The sequence below is a fragment of the Heterodontus francisci genome, chromosome 37 (genome assembly GCF_036365525.1).
Source record: "Heterodontus francisci isolate sHetFra1 chromosome 37, sHetFra1.hap1, whole genome shotgun sequence".
Classification (NCBI taxonomy): Eukaryota; Metazoa; Chordata; class Chondrichthyes; order Heterodontiformes; family Heterodontidae; genus Heterodontus; species Heterodontus francisci.
In genome coordinates this window covers 21,235,623-21,259,626 of record NC_090407.1, presented here as the reverse complement: position 1 = coordinate 21,259,626, position 24,004 = coordinate 21,235,623, and the positions used below count along the sequence as shown (strand labels likewise).

Sequence of the window (24,004 nt, the reverse complement as noted above, 5' to 3'; positions counted from 1 at the left end):
CCACAAATCCATCAGGTATTGTAGTCGACACATAACATCCTCGAGGCTCTGCGGGAAAAGAGGATGGTGGATCCTGTCGGATGGTTCCCTGGGCAGACTGTCATACTCATTTGGCAGAATAGCTCATTGCCAGAACTTTCAAACAAGCACCAGGACGTAGCTTGGCTGGTGGTGAGAAGGGCCCTCCTTGTAAGATCCTTCCTGCACATCCAGAGTCTCACCGCCTCTGCACGCTGCCCACGAGGCAGCTGTGGTGGGGGAGAGACCATTGCCCATCTCCTTCTGGTATGTGCCTTCGCAAAGCAGGTCTGGAAAGAGATGCAGTGATTTTTGTCAGGGTTGATCCCAAGCAGCTCCATAACACAGGACTCTGTGCTCCCTGGGCTGTTCCCAGCAATGCACACCATCAACTGTTGCTGGAGGACCAGTGAAAGACGCTTTTTGGTCCACCTGAAACTTGCTGGCCTTCCAGTGCAAAGAGCTGTCGATGACCGAGTGTTGCAGACTGGCACATTCCAAGGTCCAGACTACGTGCTGAGGGATGCACTAAAGCTTGGGGCAGCCGCCTCAAAGGCTCAATGGGGAAAGGCCACTGTGTAAGGCCCTCCTGCCATATTATACCAAGGGGCTGGAACCAGTGTAAACCCCTCAGGCTGCATGCACCACAGAATGTTTGACATGAAATGTAAATGTACATTGTAAATGTAACGGCAAGTGTAGTGTGGCAACTCATGTTAAAGGCCTGCTCAGGTCGGGAAAAAGAACCCAACCAAACCACAGTGGACCTCAATCCGGCCCGACTCGACCCGACACGAGCCCGACCCGACCATCCCTTTACTTACCTTCGGACTCGGAACCTCCAGAAAGCTGCAGCGCATGCGTGATGATGTCATTGTGACGTCACTCGCTCACTGCGCAGACTCAGTTTCGTCCCAGACTCCCAGCTCAGATAAGTTTTTTAATTTCAATACTTACCAGCAGAGCACTTACTGTGTGTGTCCGGTCCGACCCGGACTCGGCCCGACCTGACCTGAGCCTGAGAGCCGGATCCAGAAGAGGGGCCCAACCCGACCCGAACCCGACACATGTCGTCGGGTCCTGTTGGGTTAACGTTGGGTAGCTGGCCTTTAGCTCATGTACTGTATTAAAAGAAATTGATCTGTATTGCACTTTATGCAATGTCAAATTTGAAATGTTATGTCATGTATTTTTACAAATTTTATGAATAAAGTTTACTTTGGAGGGGAAAATTGCACTTTGAATTAAACCAGCACACAGGGGGTTAAAAGATCTCTGCTGTGAGGTTTCTATAAGGCAAGTTCAGATTAAAGGAAGAAAAACCAAAATAAGTCAGAAAAATCCGAAGTGGAGGAGTTTTAGGGCCCAAAGCCAAATGGGGCTGGGACATTTCAAAGCTGCTGCAACTCCGAGCAAATTAATAACACAGAGAGAAAGAAGAAAACACAGCTTAGGATCTGGAGCCGTGCAGAGAAGTGTGATTAGCAGGAGAGTCACATTACTCTCTTCCAAAGTTAGGAACAGCTTAGGGTTTAGAATTAATTGGAGACAGAAGGGGCTCATTTGCTTGTGAGGCTGGTCCCACCTCAAGAAAAAAAGCTTTTCTGACAGGACAGGACAACACCCCCCATCACCCCGATTAAAGAAAAACTCCAAACTTAAACAGGGCCTTTTTGGACCAAAACCACTTGGAGCTTCTGCAACAAAGAGCTGTGATGATGTCATGATTTGTTTTTGATCTGAAAGGACCGTGAAAAGTTTGCTGAAGCCAAAAGAAAAAGAGAATGGGACAGCTGGCAAAATTCTTGGTGTGGCATCTCTTGCTCTTAAAAGGTAAGGAGTTTTACCTACTGATTTTTTAAAAAGGTACATGTTATTTAGTTAAAGATTCAGAGACATAAATCTCATTATTCTATTCTGATTCAAAATTTGCGTTCTTCTATGTCACCCGATATCTGGTTAAGGAGGCAATTGCTAAACTAAAGTTTACTGGTTAGGGTATTCTGAGTTGAACATTATGTGTGGGCAGGGTATTAGTGGCAGCTTGTTCACTTGTGATCATTCCTGGTGCTTTAGTTGAATGTTAGATAGACACGGCCAGTGGCTTTTCAATAAGCAATGTTTGTCCCTGGAATAACAAAGCAGAGTTTAGGTGAGGGTCCTTACTGCCGGTGGTAATGATGCTGTGCGATTTCCCCTGCACATTTAGAGCTGCTCTGCTCAGTTGTTTGGCCAAAGAAGCTTAACTCTGTATCTAATCCGTGCTGTATCTGCCCTGGACATGTTTGATGGGGCAGTGTAGAGGGAGCTTTACTCTGTATCTAACCTGTGCTATGCTTGCCCTGGCAGTGTTTGAAATTCAGACTATTTACCTGGTGTGGAAAGGTGTTCCCCAAACTAACAACAATCACCTCGACGACCATACATTCAGCCCTTGGGAATAAAAGAGAACCATCACAGTGAGATTCACTGTTAAAGGGATCTGGCTAATCTGATAGTTTTTTGCTCTCTGTTTTATCCAAAGCTGGATCAGACAAGACAGAACAAATTATGGGCTCATTCAGTTGAATTTGACTAAAGACCACAAATCTATCCCTGATGTGCATAGCTGATCTCCGTTATGAGTACAGTTGAACTTAGCACTCCTGGGTTAGGAAGGGAAACAAATCAGCAAGGGTTCTTGCTCCTGATGATTATTCAGTCACTCCTGCTGAAAGATGCAAGTGTGGAACCAGAGGAGGACAGGATTGAGCTTCCCTGTGATTCACCCACAGTTGAATGTACTTCCACCATTCATTGTCTAGACTTGCACATAAAGGACAGTTAATTGAGGTAGATACTGGAGGGTGGGTGGAACCTGTACCCAATCACAAGCCTGCAGGAGGGATTGGGTGAAAACTAGAAAGACTAAAGCCTCAATTTTAACTGAGGGCCAAAGTGGGCAACCAACTATACTGACCTCGACAAATGGAGGCACAGGAGATTTTATCCACCTAGGCTCCATCAGATTCCCATCCAAAACTGCCAGGAAGCAGCAGCTGTCCGGGCAGCAATGGGATGTCTGGTAGCCAAAGGTATGGTCCTCAACACTCAGCTAAATGGATTGGAGGGCCTCATGGTCATGGGCGGGGTGAGCTCAGGACAGGGAAAGTGCATTTATGCTCTTCTGGCCTCACAAGGAAGCCAAAAATACTACCGTCTTGCCTTTTTGGGCCTCCTCTGGCTCCTTCAGGCTAGGCTTCCCAACAAAGGGCTCTGGTCACAGTAGTAGGCAGGCCCTAATGATGCCATATTTAAAGAAGGATCATGAGGGTCTTTCCTGCCTGCTTAGAATAGCCTGTTAAACTTGTAACCTGCAGGAAAGAGCATGTCCAGGGTTGGAAATTCCACATATGATTTTAGCTGCCTGTCCGATTTCCGCTGGGCGCGCAGGGTTAAAATCACCCCATAGCAAACGAAGATGGACTTGTGCAAATGATTGCTTGTACTGTGTTTGCAACTGTTACAGTGGAGATGGGAGAAACAGATACACAGTGAAAGCTCCTTGTCAGCAACTCTAAACCACTGGAAATTATTCATTCCATCCCAGGATACACTCTGCTAGTTCTGGCACATTGTGCACTAAAACCCACAGAAATAGATACAAATTGGGCAAGTTCTTATCACGTCCATTCCAGGCCTGCCATTCTTCCTCATGCCCACCTACAAAAATTGGAGCCCAACGCCAACCGTTCCTGAAACACAGAGACCTTCGCTGTTACGATTTTGTTATTGGGAGAATGGATCTTGTGGAAAGCGAATTAGAAAAGTTTAATTTTTGTAAACCTGTGTTAGAATTAGACAAAGTAAGAGGGGAGTGGGGCTAGAATCAGAGATGAAGAGGGTAGTGGTAATAGAATCAGAGGAAGAGGAGAGTGGCATTAGAATCAGACAGTAAGAGGGGAGTGGGGTTAGCATTAGGGAGATAGGGAGGGAAAAATTCATCAGGTTTCCTGCTCCTGATCATTACCCAGTGACTCCTGCTAGAAACTGTGTAGATGTCATAGAGTTATACAGCACAGAAACAGGTGAGGTGGGACAAGATCAGGCTAAGTTGTGATGATACCCCAGGTTGAATAACTTGTTGACACTCGTAATACTTTTGTTATGCTTATACAACACATGAATGTGTGTTGTCCTGTATATAGTACATGCTTTCTGTGAATTATCCCATATGTAACACACCCTATTCTTTGTGTTATTTTGTATGTAACATGGCCTATGTTGTGTTCTATCCTGTATGTTACATACCCTTATGCTGTGTGCTATCCCACTCTTGTCTGCATTATTCTGTATCCACTGTTCTGATCTGTTGTGCATTATGATGGTTGTTCTGTTTTCAGAACATTTGGAAAGAGGTTTGAATTTAATGATGTTTCATGCCATTGAACATTCCTTGCTCCTTTGCCTGTCCTTAATTTATAACAATCTTTATTTATTTTGTTATTCCCACTGATCCTGCTGCATCACTTGCTCCACTTTTATTCCAATGCCTTTCACTAATGTGGTGTTACTCACTTCCTGGCAGGTGCTCCCCAGATGATATTTTAAATGTTTTTTTTTACTGTTTTTCTCTTCTCTCTTTTCAAGAGCAGGGTCATGTGACCCTGAAGTTCCTGACTCTGCGCAGCTCTGAATTCCTTTCTAATTCTAAACAGCTGTTACTAACTTTGACTGTAATTCTCCTCCCTTCCTTAAAGTACTAATTCGCTGTTTTATCTGCCACAGGTCCTAAGCATTTTTGTCCCCTTTCAGGAACGTAGGAATGGAATAGGTAATTCAGCCTCCAGACACTGCTCTGCCATTTAATTAGATCATGGCTAATCTGTGCCTCAACTCCATTTAGCTGCCTTTGACCCACATCCCTTGATGCCCTTATGTAATAAAAATCAGTCAATCTTGTTCCTGCAAATTTCAGTTGACCCAGCAGCCACCCTACAACCCTCCTCTAATTCTGGCCTCTTGCACATCCCAGATTTTCTTCACTTGACCACGAGTGGCGATGCCTTCAGCTGCCTAGGCCCAAAGCTCTGGAATTCCCTCTCTAACTTTATCCTCCTTTTAAGATGCTTTAAAATCTACCTCTTTGAACAAGCTTTTGGTCACCTGTCCTAATATCTCCTTATTGTGACTCAGTGTCAAATTTTGTTTGATAACTGCTCTGTGAAGCACCTTGGGACATTTTGCTATGTTAAAGGCGATTCATGAATGAAATGGTTGTGTTGTAGTTGGTGAGAGAGTTCTAGATTTCTACTGTCTTTTTTGTGAGAACGTGTTCCCTGATTTTGCTTCTGAATAGTTTAGCTCTAATTTTAAGATTGTGTCCCCTCATTCTGGATTCCCCTACCAGAGGAAATAGTTACTCTGTATCTACCCAGTCAATCCTTATCATTTTAAAATCAGTTAGATCATCGCACAACTTTCTAAACTCAAGGGAAGAGAGCCAAGTTTATGCAGCCTGTCCTCATAATGTAGTGCCTTCAACCCTAGAATCATTCTGTTAAATCTGCACTGCACCCCCCCCCCGCAAGGCCAGTATATCTTTTCGAAGATGTGATGCTCAAAACTGAACACAATACTCCAGATGGGGTCTGACCAAGTGTCTATACAACTGAAGCATCACACCACCTTTGCTAACCTACTCACCTACCGGAGCTAACCTCATAACTTCATTCCCCTCCCTCTCAAAGCTTCCAGCTCTGACCCTGTAAACTCTGCACATAGACTGGCTATTACTGCGCCTGTCCACATCTCCCTCCAAAATATATGTTCACTTGCTAATAAAGCCATCCATGAGCTTATTGTGGACGATCACACTGGTGTTTTGGTCTTAATAGAGACATGGCTGAGGGGTGATGATTTTTCCCCTTAATGAAGCTTCCCCACCTTGCTGCACCTTCCACAGCTTGCCCAGCTCAAACTATGTGGTGGTGATACTGTACCCTTACCTCTAAATCACATCTTGGTCTGTCCCCCTACTCCTCTGGCAACTTATCCTCATTTGAGCATCTCACCTTATCAGGGAAATTGGGGCCACCAGGCTCCCTCCAGTACCTTGGCCAAGTGATCATGTGTGAGCTCAGACACCGAAGGCTGGATTTTGCTGAGATTGTCAACATCCTAATGTCAGGCTCAATTCCAAGTTGGGAACCCAGAAGTGGCTTTGGTGGGACATTGATCGCAATCTTCCTGGAGGCAGCCAATTAAGCAGCTGCTCTCGGGAGCCCCTATCCATTTAAGGACAACAGGCAGATCGAGGAATCGGCAGGCTCAATAGGGGCTCGCAGCAAAGTCTGTCTGGCAGTCCCACAGGGAGATGTGGGCGCTGCCAATGTATGTAGGAGAATGTGAGGGCACCTCAAGATGGAAGTGCCCCCTGAAGAATTATAAATGTGTAAAAAAATAAGTGTGGCCACAGCTGCCAGGCCATCAGTGTGGAGGGGGACCCCCTGCACAGGATGGCCCGCAACTGTAGCACCCCATGGCTCTGTGGTTGGGGGGGATTTAAAGGATGCCTCGCTTACTCCTGGTCTGCAGCTGGGAGGCCTCGTCCAGGCAACAGCCGGGCTTTGGCTTCAGCAGGGGGCCTGTTCAATGCTGGGAAGATCCTGGCGGCATCACCAATTTGACCCCAAGTGGGAACTTAATTGAGCCTCATCAGCTACCTGCCACTACCAGGCCAGCCAGTCAAACCCCGCCTTCGGCATGAACGCTCAGAGGCAGGATTGCGTCAGGGTCTGATTTTCTTCCCAGTCTACGTGGGACTGGGAAAATTCAGCCCTGAGTGTTATGGAGAGCATCTGACCCTATCCTCACAGCAGCCAAATACATATCGTATCCAGCAGATGTTGATGAATAGTAATTCAGGCGAAGGAACCCTCAGCTGTATTTCCCTGCCTGGTTCAAGGGTATTGAGGTCAGCTACAGTCGTCTGGTTGCTTCCTTAGTGGAGCTCAGCTAACTCAGCATAGACCAGGGACTAAACCTGGGTCCTCCAGTCAGTTTGGTTCGGAGCTACAGTAAGGGGTTCTCTTTGGCATTGTTCTGTCAGGAGAGCCTTTGAGCTACAAGTCTTCACAAGATGCGATGAAACTATCTACAAGATCCAGGAGAAAACTGCTGACCCAGGAGAAGTTTGGGGCCCACAATATAGAAAGCAAAAGGATGAAAAGAGAAGACAAGTTAAGGTCAACTCTGAAATGGTGATTAAAGCTTGGATTTTAAAGGCTGTAGGAGGAGAGAGAGCTGAGGGAGATCTGGAAAAGAATGTTTTGGGGTACGGGACAGTGTGATGTGTCTCAATTTCAACAAGGATGCAGGGAGATGGTCGAGAGGGTATATTTGGATATTTTCAATTAACAGGACCAAGAAAGGACAGTTCAGAGAAGACCGAGTATCAGGTAGGAAGGAGATTCCAATTGACCAAAGGGCCTCTGAAAATAGTCTTAAATGATAAGACATTTCGGGTAGGCTGAGAAACGTCCTCTATAATCTCACGTTGGCAGGAGTCTCTAAGATTGAAACGATGTTTTGACTTAAAATATTAACTCCCACAACTGTTCCATTTATTTAAATAGTGGAGGATGATTAGGAAATCTTTAACCAGTTTCTCCAACCCCACTTCAGAATATCTAAAAAAAAAAGCCAGTATTTCCCAAACCAGTCGGGGGAAGCAGAAAAAAGACTTGCATTTATATCTTGCCTTTCAAGAGCTCAGGATATCCCAAAGTGTTTTACAGCCAATGAAGTACTTTTGCAAGTGTAATATAGGAAACACAGCAGTCACTATAGCAAGGCCCAACAAACAGCAATATGGTAAATGACCTGATTATCTTCACTGAGAAAGATTCAGGAAATCTCCCAGAATTAGAGATCCAAGGGATTAGGGGGAATGAGGAATTGAAGGAAATTAGTATTAGTAAGAAGGTTGTATTGGAGAAATTAATGGGGCTGAAGGTTGATAACTCCCCAGGACTTGATATTCTACATCCTTCTTCTTCTTCTTCTTTACCCTCCTTGTCTCAAGAGACAATGGGTAAGCGCCTAGAGGTGGTCAATGGATGGTGAAGCAGCGCCTGGAGTGGCTATAAAGGCCAATTCTAGAGTGACAGACTCTTCCACAGGTGCTGCAGATAAAATTGGTTGTCGGGGCTGTTACACAGTTGGCTCTCCCCTTGCGCTTTTGTCTTTTTTCCTGACAACTGCTAAGTCTCTTGGACTCGCCACACTTTAGCCCGACCTTTATGGCTGCCCGCCAGCTCTGGCGATCACTGGCAACTGACTCCCAGGACTTGTGATCAATGTCACAGGACGTCATGTCGCGTTTGCAGATGTCTTTAAAGCGGAGACATGGACAGCTGGTGTGTCTGATACCAGTGACGAGCTCGCTGTACAATGTGTCCTTGGGGATCCTGCCATCTTTCATGCGGCTCACATGGCCAAGCCATCTCAAGCGCCGCTGGCTCAGGAGGCTGTATATGCTGGGGATGTTGGCCGCCTCAAGGCCTTCAGTGTTGGGGATACGGTCCTGCCACCTGATGCCAAGGATTCTCCGGAGGCAACGAAGATGGAATGAATTGAGACGTCGTTCTTGGCTGACATACGTTGTCCAGGCCTCACTGCCGTAGAGCAAGGTACTGAGGACACAGGCTTGATACACTCGGACTTTTGTATTCCGTCTCAGTGTGCCATTTTCCCACACTCTCTTTGCCAGTCTGGACATAGCAGTGGAAGCCTTTCCCATGCGCTTGTTGATTTCAGCATCGAGGACAGGTTACTGGTGATAGTTGAGCCTAGGTAGGTGAACTCTTGAACCACTTCCACAGCGTGGTCGCCGATATTGATGGATGGAGCATTTCTGATGTCTTGTCCCATGATGTTCATTTTCTTGAGGCTGCTGGTTAGGCCAAATTCGTTGCAGGCAGCCGCAATCCTGTCGATGAGTTTCTGCAGACACTCTTCAGCGTGAGATGTTAATCGTCAGCAAAGAGGAGTTCCCTGATGAGGACTTTCTGTACTTTGGTCTTCGCTCTAAAACGGGCAAGGTTGAACAACCTGCCCCCTGATCTTGTATGGAGGAAAATTCCTTTTTCTGAAGACTTGAAAGCATGTGAGAGCAGCAGGGAGAAGAAGATCTCAAACAGTGTAGGTGCGAGAACACATCTACATCTAAGAGTGTTGAAAGAGGTAGCTAAAGAGATAGTGGATGCACTGGTGATTATCTTCCAAAATTCTATAGATTCTTTTTTTTTAATTCATTCATGGGATGTGGGTGTAACTGGCCAGGCCAGCATTTATTACACATCCCTAATTGCCCTTGAGAAGGTGGTGGTGAGCTGCCTTCTTGAACTGCTGCAGTCCATGTGGGGTAGGTACAACCACAGTGCTGTTATGAAGGGAGTTCCAGGATTTTGACCCAGTGACAGTGAAGGAACAGCGATATAGTTCCAAGTCAGGACGGTGTGTGACTTGGAGGGGAACTTGTAGGTGGTGGTGTTCCCATGCATTTGCTGTCCTTGCCCTTCCAGTTGGTAGAGGTCGCGGGTTTGGAAGGTGCTGTCTAAGGAGCCTTGGTACGTTGCTGCAGTGCATCTTGTAGATCGTACACACTGCTGCCACTGTGCATCGGTGGTGGAGGGAGTGAATGCTTGTAGATGGGGTGCCAATCAAGCGGGCTGCTTTGTCCTGGATGGTGTCGAGCTTCTTGAGTGTTGTTGGAGCTGCACCCATCCAGGCAAGTGGAGAGTATTGCATCACACTCCTGACTTGTGTCTTGTGGATGGTGGACAGGCTTTGGGGAGTCAGGAGGTGAGTTACTCGCTGCAGGATTCCTAGCCTCTGACCTGCTCTTGTAGCCACAGTATTTATATGGCTACTCCAGTTCAGTTTCTGGTCAATGGTAGCCCCTAGGATGTTGATAGTGGGGGATTCAGTGATGGTAATGCCATTGAATGTCAAGGGGAGATGGTTAGATTCTCTTTTGTTGGAGATGGTCATTGCCTGGCACTTGTGTGGCGCGAATGTTACTTGCCACTTATCAGTCCAAGCCTGGATATTGTCCAGGTCTTGCTGCATTTCTACATGGACTGCTTCAGTATCTGAGGAGTCGCGAATGGTGCTGAACATTGTACAATCGTCAGCGAACATCCCCACTTCTGACCTTATGATTGAAGGACAGTCATTGATGAAGCAGCTGAAGATGGCTGGGCCTAGGACACTACCCTGAGGAACACCTGCAGTGATGTCCTGGAGCTCAGATGATTGACCTCCAACAACCACAACCATCTTCCTTTGCGCTAGGTATGACTCCAACCAGCAGAGGGTTTTCCCCCTGATTCCCATTGACCTCAGTTTTGCTGGGGCTCCTTGATGCCATACCTGGTCAAATGCTGCCTTGATGTCAAGGGCAGTCACTCTCACCTCACCTCTTTTGTCCATGTTTGAACCAAGGCTGTAATGAGTTCAGGAGCTGAGTGGCCCTGGCGGAACCCAAACTGAGCATCACTGAGCAGGTTATTGCTAAGCAAGTGCTGCTTGATGGCACTGTTGATGACACCTTCCATCACTTTACTGATGATTGAGAGTAGGCTGATGGGGCGGTAATTGGCCGGGTTGGACTTGTCCTGCTTTTTGTGTACAGGACATAGCTGGGCAATTTTCCACATTGCAGAGTAGATGCCAGTGTTGTAGCTGTACTGGAACAGCTTGGCTAGGGGTGCAGCAAGTTCTGGAGCACAGGTCTTTAGTACTATTGCCGGAATATTGTCAGGGCCCATAGCCTTTGCAGTATCCAGTGCCTTCAGTCGTTTCTTGATATTACGTGGAGTGAATCGAATTGGCTGAAGTCTGGCATCTGTGATGCTGGGGACTTCAGGAGGAGGCCACGATGGATCATCAACTCGGCACTTCTGGCTGAAGATTGTTGCACATGCTTCAGCCTTATCTTTTGTACTGATGTGCTGGGCTCCCCCATTATTGAGGATGGCGATATTTGTGGAGCCACCTCCTCCAGTTAGTTGTTTAATTGTCCACCACCATTCATGGCTGGATGTGGCAGGACTGCAGAGCTTAGATCTGATCCGTCGGTTATGGGATCGCTTAGCTCTGTCTATCGCATGCTGCTTACGCAGTTTGGCACGCAGATAGTCCTGTGTTGTAGCGGTTCCTCCAGATTGGAAGGTCGCATATGTCACCCCACTATTTAAGGAGGGAGGGGGAGAGAAAACAGGGAATTACAGACCTGTTAGCCTTACATAAGTCGTTGGGAAAATGCTAGAATCTATTCTAAAGGATGTGATAAATGGACACTTGGATAATAATGATCGGATTGGGCATAGTCAACATGGATTTATGAATGGGAAATCATGTTTGACGAATCTGCTGGAGTTTTCTGAGTATATTACTAACAGAATTTATAAAGGGGAGTCAGTGCTCGTGGTATACTTGGATTTTCAGAAGGCTTTTGATAAAGTCCCCCACAGGAGGTTGGCTGGCAAAATTAAAGCACATGGGATAGGAGGTAATATACTGACATGGCACAAAGCAGAGAGTAGGAATAAGTGGGTCATTCTCGCCTTGACAGGCTGTGACTAGTGGGGTACCACAGGGATCAGTGCTTGGGCCCCAGCTGTTCACAATATACGTCAATGATTTGGATGTGGGGATCAAATGTAGTATTTCCAAGTTCACGGATGACACAAAACTAGATGGGAATGTGTGTTATGATGAAAATGCAAAGCGGCTTCATGGGAATTTGGACAGACTTAGTAAGCGGGCAAGAACGTGGCAGATGGAATACAATGTGGAAAAATGTGAGGTTATCCACTTTGGTCGGAGGAACAGATATGCGGAGTATTTCTTATATAGTAAGAGATTAGAAAGTGTAGATGTACAAAGAGACCTGGGTGTCCTCACCAGTAAGTCACTGAAAGCTAACATGCGGGTGCAGCAAGCAATTAGGAAGGCTAATGGTATGTTAGCCTTTATCGCAAGAGGGTTTGACTGCAGGAGTATTGAAGTCTTGCTTCAATTGTATAGAACCTTGGTTAGACCGCACCTGAAGTACTGTGTGCAGTTTTGGTCCCCTTACCTTAGGAAGGATATCATTGCCGTAGAGGGAGTGCAATGAAGATTCACCAGACTTGTTCCCGGGATGGCGGGACTGACCTATGATTGGGGAAACTGGGCCTGTATTCTCTAGAGTTTTGAAGAATGGGAGGTGATCTCATTCAAATCTACAAAATACTTAAAGGGATAAATAGGGTAGATGCAGCTAAGATGTTTCCCTGGTTGAGGAGTCTAGAACCAGGGGACACAATTTCAAAATGAGGGGGAAGCCACTTAAGACAGAGATGAAGAGAAATTTCTTTACTCAAAGGGTTGTCAATCTTTGGAATTCTCTACGCCAGAGAGCTGTGGAAGCTCAGTCATTTGAGTATGTTTAAAGCAGAGATTGACAGATTTCTAAATACAAATGACATAAGGGGATATGGGGATAGAGTGGGAAAAAGGCATTGAAGTGGATGATCAGCCATGATCACATTGAATGACAGGGCAGGTTTGATGGGCTGAATGGCCTACTCCTTTTCCTATGTTCCTAACGATGTCGGTTGAGGGATAAATATTGGTCAGGACACTGGGGAGTACTCACCTGCTCTTCTTTGAATATTGCCATGCTATCTTTTGTATCAACCTGGAAGGGCAGATAGGGCCTCAGTGTCATCTCAGCATCTCACGTAAAAAGCGGCATCTCCAACAGTTGTACTGCACTGGGAGTGTCAGCCTGGGTTATGGAATCAAATCTCTGGAATGGGATTTAAACCACAATCTTCTGACTCAGAGGTAAGAATGCTATCAACTGATCCATGGCTGATGCCTGTCAATGTTGTACAAAGGCTGAGAAAAGATAAAGCAAGGTCACCATTCCTGATCACTATTCAGTGCATCTGGAAAGTGAGTGTGGATCTATGTCATCTGATGACAGGATTGCTGTGATGCTCCCCAAGGTCCAGCATGTTCCTGATGCACCATGTTGGACTCATGCATGAAGAATGACCACTTGCTTAGGTACTAAAGTATCATGAGCCCCTGTAAATCCGAATCCCAGTGAGAGTCAGCAACTTCAGGAGAGAAAAGAAGACCTGAACCCAAGTGAACTGCACCTTCGGGAGAAATGGGAATCTGCCTTGAGGCACACAGCATTAGTTCTGAAACTCCCAAAAGGCTGCTTTGTTTCATCATCTATTTGATTTAAAATGGCAGATTGGGAAAGTTTCTCATCAGAGCCGGATGCGGCCATTAAATATACACCTGCAACACCTGAGAACTGCGATCTCTTTGTGGAATACATGCAGAAGGCTGCTTGAAGGAATATGCTGTATCAGTGATATCTGCAGTCATCTGATGGGGCTAAAGAGCTGTACAAAGGTTGCATAGAACGCTCTCTGTAATTGATACTTAACCAGTTCCCTTTTAAATGATGATCTACCTCTGCCTCGATAGGCAATTGTGGTAAAGCCTGGCATTTGGTAATTTTGAAGAAACCTCAAGTGATTCCCTAGCTGACTTCGTAAAATACAATACCTCCAGTCAACTGTGGACCAATCCGGATCAGACACAACATTATACCTCCAATCAGCTGAGAGTCAAACCAGATCAGATCAATAATATACCTCCAGTCAACTGGGGAAATTCTGGCTCAGAAGCTATACTATACCTGCAATTACCTCCACCTTAAGAGTGGAAAAGTCAATTGGCAATGGTGTATCAACTAATGCAGGAAAGGACTTGAATATTGTTTTCAACCCTATCTGCCTTGGTGTGACTCTGGAACATTCTCTTTAGTTATAAAGAGCACATCATCCAGACCAAAGATAAAGTTGGAACTTGGAATAATATCCTATGAAATCTGACTAACTGAAATGGTGCACTGATCCAAACACGATCAAGACTGCAGCTCTGACAATCTGGCCCAATATGGGAAGGGAGAGAGTGGAGGTGTGAAGGAAGCAGTTTTGTATTTGGGAAATCCATAATAATGAGTTATAGAGTCATTTATTTATTTTTTATTTATTTAGACACACAGCACTGAAACAGGCCCTTCGGCCCACCAAGTCTGTGCCGACCATCAACTACCCATTTATACTAATCCTACACTAATTCCATATTCCTACCACATCCCCACCTGTCCTTATATTCCCCTACCTATACTAGGGGCAATTTATAATGGCCAACTTACCTATCAACCTGTAAGTCTTTGGCGATGGGAGGAAACCGGAACACCTGGCGAAAACCCACACAGTCACAGGGAGAACTTGCAAGCTCCGCACAGGTAGTACCCAGAATTGAACCCAGGTCGCTGAGGCTGCGGTGCTAACCCCTGTGCCGCCCAAGAAAGTTCCTTCCCTGGCCTGGAATTGAACCCAGGCCACAGCGGTGAAAGGGCCGAATCCTAACCACTAGACCACCCGCGAAGTTTACGGCACAGAAGGAGGCCATTCGGCCCATTGAGTTCCTGCCGCCTCTCCACAAAGCAATCCAGTCACTCCCACTCCCCACTTGAACTCTGTCGCCCTGCAAGTTTATTTCCTTCAAATGACCATCCACTTTCCTTTTGAAATCATTGGGATGGATTTTGTGGAGGAAGCAGGGCTCCCACCGCCAGACTGAAACAATGGGGAAATCCCCGCCTCGGCCTTTTTGTGCCCAGCCCGGGAGCGATCATCCAGTGTTTTAAAATTTAAGTGTCCCACGGCAGGATCCCTGTCCCTTTAAAAACAGGGATCCTGCCTCCAAGAGCTGCCTGTCAATCACAGGGCTGGAAGCTCAGCAGTATCAGCAATGCTACTGGGAGCAGTGGCCACTGATGGTATTGCAGAGGCCTTGAACCCAGGCCCAGCGCTGGAACCCGGCACCTTGGGGAGGTGAGGTGGTGTCACCGGAGCCAGTCCGGAAATCTCCAGTGAATGGGTTTAGGGGGGTGGTCGTTAAGCCCGGGGGAGGGGGGCCTCCGTGGGCCACAGATTGCCGACGGAGAAGGGCACCACTTAAAATTCATATAGACAACCGCCACTGCTTTCCCTTCATCAATCTTCTCTGCTACTTCATCAAAAAATTCAATTAGATTAGTCAAGCATGCCCTTTTACAAATCCATGCTGGCTCTCCTTAATTAACTTGAATCTCTCCAAGTGTCTGTTGATTTGTTTTCACAGATTATTATTTATAAGACCTTACTCACCACTGATGTTAAAATAACTGTTTGGACTGTCGTTACACCCTTTCTTGAATAAGGGTATCACAATTGCCACTCTCCAATCCTCTGGCACCTCCCCTGTATCCAGGGAAGATTGCAAGATTCCAAACCCGTGACCTCTACCACCTCGAAGGACAAGAGCAGCAGATGCATGGGAACATCACCACCTGCAAATTCCCATCCAAGTCACACACCATCCCTGACTAGGAACTATATTGCCATTCCTTCACTGTCGCTGGGTCAAAATCCTGGAACTCCCTTCCTAACAGCACTGTGGGTGTACCTACCTCCCATGGATTGCAGCGGTTCAAGAAGGCAGCTCACCACCATCTTCTCAAGGGCAATTAGGGATGGGCAATAAATGCTGGCATAGCCAGTGACGCCCACTTCCCATGAATGAATAAAAAAAATTATGGCAAGCCCTTCTGCTAGCTCCACCCCCCACTTCCTTTAGCAACCTGGGATGCAAGCCATCCGGACCAGGTGATTTATCTGCCCTCAGCATAGCCAGCCTTTTTAGTACGTTCCCCCCGTCCTCTCAGTTTTTACCCTATCCATTGCCGGTACTCACTCCACTTCTATCAATATTTTGTCAGATTCTGCTTCTTTAGTGAACACCGATACAAAGTACTCATTAAGTGTATTAGCCTTGCCCTGCAGTTCTAAGCATATAATACCCTCTTTGTCCTGAATAGGCCCCACTCCTTGCTACCTGCTTACTATTTACATACTGGTAGAAGATTTTTGGGTTCCCTTTTATGCTGACTGCCATACTATTCTCTTGTTCCCTCTTTGCCTGTCTTATCTTCTCTTCCCCATTTCTCTCAACTTATTGTATGTGGCCTGATTCTCACTTGAAGAATTCGCCTGACATGCATCATTCACCCCATTTTTTTGTTTCATCATAATCTCTATCTCCCTCGTCATCCAAGGAGCCCTGTTTTTGGTCCCTTACCTTTCGCCCTTGTTGGAATGTACCTAGCCTATACCTAAAGCATCTCTTCCTTCAAAATAACCCATTGTTCCGCTCCAGCTTTTCTGATCAGTCTTTGGTTCCATTTTACCTTGCTAGATCCCTTCTCGTTGCGTTGAAATTAGCCCTTTTCCAATCTAGACGTTATACCTTATTTCATTTGTTACTTTTCTGCATTACTAGTCTAAACCTTATAATACGATGATCATTCTTCCCAAGTGCTCCTCGACAGACACTTGGTCCACTTGGCCCACCTCACTTCCCAGCACCAGATCCAGCAATGCCTCCTTTCTAGTTGGGCTGAGAACATACTGATCAAGGAAGTTCTCCTGAACGCCTTTCAGAAATTCCTCCCCCTTCTTTCCCTTTACTCTTAACATTATCCCAATCAATATTAGGGTAATTAAAGTCCCCCAATATTATCACTCTACAGTTCTTGCATATCTCTCTGATTTCCCTGCATAACTGCTCTTCTCTCTCCCTCAGTATTTGGAGGCCTATAGAATACCCCTAGTAGCGTGATCATACCCTTTTTGCTTCTCAACTCTCACCAAATGGATTTCCCTCAGGTCCTGCTGAACTTAACAGATCAAAAGGCTGGCTGGCTATTGTCTGGGTAGGCCTTCAGCACCAGGCCACAACCATGAAATGAGAAGAGGAGGGAGGGAGGGATTGGAAATTCCGGTAGAGGGGAGCGAATGGAGGTTGTTAGGGAAGATCAGAGGCAGGTGTCGGGGGAGATCGGAGACAAGAGATGGTGGGTCAGGGTGGGGGCGTCCAATCGCGGGATGGAAGACAAGTTAATTTTGGGCAGTTGGGGGGATGCACTCCTGCTCCTCCTGGCTCATAAACAATGCTAGAAAGGTACTTACCTGCTGGATCCAGCAGTCCTCACTTCCCTTCAGCTGCTGGGTTTTCCAAGGCCTGAGAAATATGGCCGGCAGGTGTAAAATGGAGGTAGAATTTAAGGCATGTAGCCTTATTGAAATATTTAAATGAGTAACCCGCCTCCTATGTTCTGGAATATCCTCCTTATGCCTCTCTATCTTGATTTCCTTCTTTACCGTCCTTAAAACCTGCCTCTTTGACCAAGCTTTTGGTCATCTGACCTAATATCTCCTCGTGTCTCGGTGTCATATTTTGTTTTATAATGCTCCTGTGAAGCACTTTGGGAAATTTTATTACATTAAAGGCACAATATAAATACAAGTTGTTGGGAGAAGATTGGTTTCCCACTGTTGTTACCTCCCAACTCTGTTCCCATCTTTCCCGGAGCTTCGTGTTTGAATCCCTCCAATCAGGTTTCTGCCCTGTTATAGTACCGAAACAACTCTTATCAAAGTCACAAATGACATCCTGGGCTGGATTTTACCAGCCCTGACGTCAGGACACAGTTTCCTGTACAAAGCAACTGTAGCCAGACCCTCATCAAGACAATGCAATGATCTTTGCCATCCATTGTTCCAGTACCATCCTGCTCGACATAGACTGAAGTTGAGATACAGTTTCCTGCACTTCGTTAATGCACTCATCTCCAGTGTGAAAATGAAAGACTTGCATTTATACCGAGAAGAACTCCCCTGCTCTTCATCGAAATAGTGCCTGGAGATCTTTTACATCTACCTGAGAGGGCAGAAGGGGCCTCGGTTTAACATCTCATCTGAAAGATGGCACCTCTGACAGTGCAGCACTCCCTCAGTACTACACTGGGAGTGTTAGCCTTGATTATTTGTGCTCAAGTCCTAGCGTGGAACTTTAACTCACTACCTTCTTCACAACAATGAAAAATTGACTAAAATGAAAAACAAGAAATGCTGGAAATACTCAGCAGATCTGGTCTACTGAGTACTTCCAGCATTTCTTGTTTTTATTTCAGATTTCCAGCATCTGCAGTATTTTGCTTTTATTTTAATGAAAAATTAACATCTGGGGAAAGTGTATACAGAATAAACCACATTGTGTGGATATTGAAACCAATGAGTATCTCCCAGCTCTGAACCATGGTCAGTCCGGCAATGCCTCAATCACTTATGCGCTGGTACTGGTTGTTCAAACATAATGATGTGGGAATGAGGCTACAGTGACAGTAATTCAGCGGTGCACATTGATGATGAGCTGCAAAGAATGGATCACCTGCTCTGATGTCTGAGACTTGTAATGCTACTGACCTCGCTAAATACAGCGATAATGGCAAGGCATGTGTAGCCTTGTAGATGGGAAGAGTATGAAGATATGAGACAACAATTAGGGAGAGAATGCAGTGATGGAATGCGTGTGTTGGTTATGAGGGAGAGGATACCTCATGATGAAATTTTTGTGTCCTGGTTATTAGGAGATGGATGTACATTGACCCAGGTGCATCACTTCTTTTTCCCTCTTCTTTCCCTTCTCCCCTTTTCTCCTTCCTATTATTATGCCTTCTTTCTGTTCTCTGCCCTCAGGTAGTCCACCCTCACAAATTAATTCTTCAGTACCCACCGGTCTTCCTGCTCTCACGCTGCCGTCCTTGTTTTGACTCCCTCTTAAAAAATCCTACAGCCTCTCTCTCTGCCTCTCTTGACATCCTCAGAAAGGCCCATCGAGGCACTTGTTGCTGCTTCCTAAAGAGCAGCAATACCAACCACCCCATCCTATTCTCTCTCCACCTTTCCTGAACTACTGCTACTGGCTAATCTCGCCAAGCTCCTTCCCATCCCTCTCAGCTCTGATCCTGTGAACTCTGCCCATAGACCAGCTATCATTCTCCCCATCCACATGGCTGTACCTTCCACCACTTGCCCCACTCAAAGTGTTGCAATGTTGGTGTAGCCCTTATCTCTAAATCACACTTTAGTCTCCTCTGGCAACTTCTCCTTCTTTGAGCATCTCACCTTGTACCACCCTTCACACCTCTCATTTAAAATCCTTGATCTGTACTGCCCACCCAAATATCACTCCAAATTTCTCGCTGACATACCTTCTCTGCTTTCTTCCCTCTGCTTCTGCACTGAGCAACTTCTCATCCTTGGTGATTCCGGCCTTCATCTCAACACTTCTTGTTCTCTCTCTTCTGAGTTTACTGCCCTTCTTTCTTCCTTAAATCTCTCCCTTCATGTAAACTCTCCTCCCCACATAGACGGCCACAGGTCGATCTCGTTATCACACGCGGCCTCGCTACCCCTGTCGTAAATATCACTGATAAGGTAATCTCTGACCATTTCCTTGTGTTGCTTTCTACTGCCCCCCCAAATTCACTGATTTTGGTGTCTGACCCTGGAAAAATCTTTCCCCCAAGCTACTTACCTCTGCACTTTCAAACTCCCAGCTATCAAGTCTTTGACCTTTAATCCATCATGATACCCGATAGCTATTGCTTTGCTAAATTCCATCACCGTTGATGCCCTTGTCCCCATTACAACTATAACCCTTTCCCACCCTAATCATTCCCCCTATTATACACCTCATGTCAACTTCCTTAAATCCAAGGGACGTAGACTTGAACATCTTTGGTGAAGAACTGGTTTAACCATTCATTGCCAGATCTGGCAAGACCACTTAAAGCAATATCAGGCTATGCGCTCCATCACTAATACTGCCCACAATTCAAAGATCATCCAGGATGGCAGAGATAATATCTGTCTTCTCTTGACCACCACTAACCATTTTCTTAAACCACTCTCCTTGCCACCTCTACCCTCACCTCCAACAATAAGTGCGATGAGCTCATGGACTTTTTTGTTACAAAGATTGAGACCGTCCAATCAATCTGCTTCCTTCCGTTCCCCTAGCCCACTGGCCCTAACTTTATTGAAGGTTCCCCCTTGCTTTAATCTTGAATTTGCATCTTTCTGTATTTTCTTTCCTATCACCCCTCATGTCCTCTCTGAGCTCATCCGTCGATGAGACGCACCTCTTGCTCCCTAGACCCTATTCCTACTAAACTACTGACCATTCAGCTTCCCTTCCTGTCTTCTATGTTAGCTGACATTATTAACAGTTCCCTCTCCTGAGGTTCTGTTCCCCCTTTCCGTCAAATCTGCTGTCATCACCTCCCTCAAAAAAAACAACCCCTCTGCCCATGCAAATTACTGCCCCATCTTGAGCCTCCCTTTCCTCTCCAAAGTCATTGAGCATGTTGTCACCTACCAAATCGGTGCTCATCTTTTTCGGAGCTCCTTCTTTGAATCCCTCCAATCAGGATTCCACTCTTGTTATCGTACCGAGATTTTTTTTTACCAAAGTCACAAATGACATCCTAGTTAACTGTGACGAAGGTAAGCTATTCTACCTTGGCTTCCTCAACCTATCTGCAACCTTTGATATGGTTGACCACAAAATTCTACTCCCACGCCTCAACTGTTGTCCCACTGGATGGGACTGCACTTGCCTGATTTCATTCGAATCTCTCCTGTCATAACCAGAGAATCATCTGCAATGACTTCTCACTCTGGTGTTCCCAAAGTACTATCCTTGGCCCCCTCCTTTTTCTCATCTACGTGCTGCCCCATGGCACCATCATCCAAAATCATGGTGTCAATTAAATATTAGGAAGACAGAAGCCATTGTTTTCAGACCTCATCACAAACTCCATTCCCTTGCCACCAACTCCATCCCTCTCCCTGGTAATTCTCTGAGGCTGAACCAGACTGTTCGTAACCTTAGTGATATATTTGACCCCGCATCCATACCATCACTAAAGACAGCCAATGCACTCCTGGCTAATTTCCCACATTCTACACTCCACAAACCTGAGGTCATTCAAAACTCTGCTGCCAGTGTCGTAACTTGCCAGGTCTGGCTCAGCCATCTCCCCTGAGCTTGCTAATTTCTGTTCGCTCCCATCAAGCAACACCTCAATTTAAAAATTCTCATCCTTGTTTTTTAATCACTTCCTGATTTTAGCCCTCCCTATCTTTGTACTTTTCTTCAGCCCTACAGCCCCTCAGATCCACATTCTCTTCTCCAAAGAAAACAGTCCCAGCGTCTTCAGTCTATCCACGTAACTGAAGTTCCTCATCCCTGGAACCATTCTCATGAACCTTTTCTGCACTTTCTTCAATGCCTTCACATCTTTCCTAAAGTGTGGCGCCCAGAACTGGACACAATACTCCAGTTGAGGCAAAACCAGTGTTCTATACTGTGCTCCACAAATTCTAGCCTGTTGAGCATTCCCAATTTTAATCACTCCATCATTGGTGGACATGCCTTCAGCTGCCTAAGCCCTAAGCTCTGGAATTTCCACCCGAAATCTCTCTGCCTCTCTTCTTCTCTTTCTTCCTTGAAGTCACTCCTTCCAACCTAGCTCTTTGACCAAGCTTTTGGTCATCTGGCCTGGCCTAATATCTCCTTGTGTAGCTCAGTGTCAAATTTTGTTCCATCATGTTCCTGTGAAGCATTTGAGACATTTTATTATGTTAAAGGAGCTATATAAATGCAAATTGTTGTTGTGAGGAAGAGGATGCAGCGATGGATGTATATGTGCTGGCTATTAAGAGGAGGATGTAGTAATGAGTGTACATGTTCTGGATATGAGGAAGAGGTTGTACCAAAGGTTGCATATATACTGCTTATTAGGGAAGGGATGTACTATCAGGTGTGTGTGTATATATATATATATATATATATATATAATATAAAAACAAGAAATGCTGCAACCACTCAGCAGTTCTGGGGGCATCTGTGAAAAGAGAAGCAGAGTTAATGTTTCGGGTCAGTGACCCTTCTTCAGAACTGACAAATATTAGAAAAGTCACAGGTTATAAGCAAGTGAGGTGGGGGTGGGGCAAGAGATAACAAAGGAGAAGGTGTAGATTGGACAAGGCCACATAGCTAACCAAAAGGTCATGGAGCAAAGGCAAATAATATGTTAATGGCGTGTTGAAAGACAAAGCATTAGTACAGATTAGGTGTTAACGGACTGAATATTGAACAGCAGCAAGTGTAAACCTGAAAAAAAAACAGTTGGTAAGCAAACTGAACAAACTAAGATGAAATGAAATAAATGCAAAAAAAAGATTGTAAAAAATGTAAAAAAGAAAAAATAACTAAAAATGAAAGTAAAATGGGGGGCTGTCATGCTCTGAAATTATTGAACTCAATGTTCAGTCCGGCAGGCTGTAGTGTGACTAATCGGTAGATGAGATGCTCTTCCTCGAGCTTGCATTGATGTTCACTGGAACACTGCAGCAATCCCAGGACAGAGATGTGAGCATGAGAGCAGGGGGGGAAGTGTTGAAATGGCAAGCAACCGGAAGCTCAGGGTCCTGCTTGCGGACTGAGCAAAGATGTTCCGCAAAGCGGTCACCCAGTCTGCGCTTGGTCTCCCCAATGTAGAGGAGACCACATTGTGAGCAGCGAATACAGTATACTACATTGAAAGAAATACAAGTAAATCGCTGCTTCACCTGAAAGGAGTGTTTGGGGCCTGGGATAGTGAGGAGAGAGGAGGTAAATGGGCAGGTATTACACCTCCTGCAATTGCAGGGGAAGTTGCCATGGGACGGGGACGAGGTGGTGGGGGTAATGGAGGAGTGGACCAGGGTGTCGCGGAGGGAACGATCCCTTCGGAATGCTGACAGGGGAAGGGAGGGGAAGTTGCGTTCGGTAGTGGCATCACGCTGGAGGTGGCGGAAATGGCGGAGGATGATCCTTTGGATATGGAGGCTGATGGGGTGGAAAGTGAGGACAAGGGGAACCCTGTCACGGTTCTGGGAGGGAGGGGAAGGGGTGAGGGTAGAGGTGCGGGAAATGGGCCGGACACGGTTGAGGGCCCTGTCAACCACAGTGGGGGGAAATCCTCGGTTGAGGAAAAAGGAGGTCATATCAGAAGCGGACAAGCTGGAGTCCACAGTGTTGCTGAAGAAAAAGGGGTTCGAGTTGGAGCCAAAAGGGAGCAGTGACGACGATGATGAACAGGACAGTGATGACGATGTGGAAAGGAGGGATGACCTGCCGAAGCTGTCGAAGAAGAAACTGCGGAGACTGAACCGTCTGAGTGTTGCTGAGCTGAAGCAGCTCGTCGCCAAACCGGACGTGGTGGAGATGCATGACGTCACAGCGCATGACCCGAATCATGGAAGGTAGCTTCCGGTTGCTTGCCATTTCAACACTCCCCCCTGCTCTCATGCTCACATCTCTGTCCTGGGATTGCTGCAGTTTTCCAGTGAACATCAACGCAAGCTCGAGGAACAGCATCTCATCTACCGACTAGGCACACTACAGCCTGCCGGACTGACCATTGTGTTCAATCATTTCAGAGCATGACAGCCCCCCATTTTACTTTCTTTTTTAGTAATTTTTTCTTTTTTACATTTTTTACAATCTTTTTTTTGCATTTATTTCATTTCATCTTAGTTTGTTCAGTTTGCTTACCAACTGTTTTTTTCAGGTTTGCACTTGCTGCTGTTCAATATTCAGTCCGTTAACACCTAATCTGTACTAATGCTTTGTCTTTCAACACGCCATTAACATATTGTTTGCCTTTGCTCCATGACCTTTTGGTCAGCTATGTCCAATCTACACCTTCTCCTTTGTTATCTCTTGCCCCACCCCCAAATCACTTGCTTGTAACCTGTGACTTTTCCAATATTTGTCAGTTCCAAAGAAGGGTCACTGACCCGAAACGTTAACTCTGCTTCTCTTTTCACAGATGCCCCCAGATCTGCATTTCTTGTTTTTATTTCAGATTTCCGGCATCCGCAGTATTTTGCTTTTATTTTGTGTATATATATATGCAGGTAGGAAG

General features: G+C 45.9%; 1 protein-coding gene across 2 annotated transcripts in view; it reads left to right on the top strand.

The window, feature by feature from the left end:
* The first annotated feature begins 1,420 nt into the window (after positions 1-1,420).
* Positions 1,421-24,004, top strand: part of LOC137352123 (matrix remodeling-associated protein 8-like) — a 66,546-nt gene continuing 43,962 nt past the window's right edge. The window contains exon 1 of one of the 2 annotated variants that reach the window (XM_068017248.1): positions 1,421-1,851. In XM_068017248.1, the coding sequence (XP_067873349.1) occupies positions 1,803-1,851 (49 nt within the window). In that variant the 5' untranslated portion in view covers positions 1,421-1,802. The remainder of the gene's footprint in view (positions 1,852-24,004) is intronic. The other variant, XM_068017247.1, reaches the window with a different exon arrangement.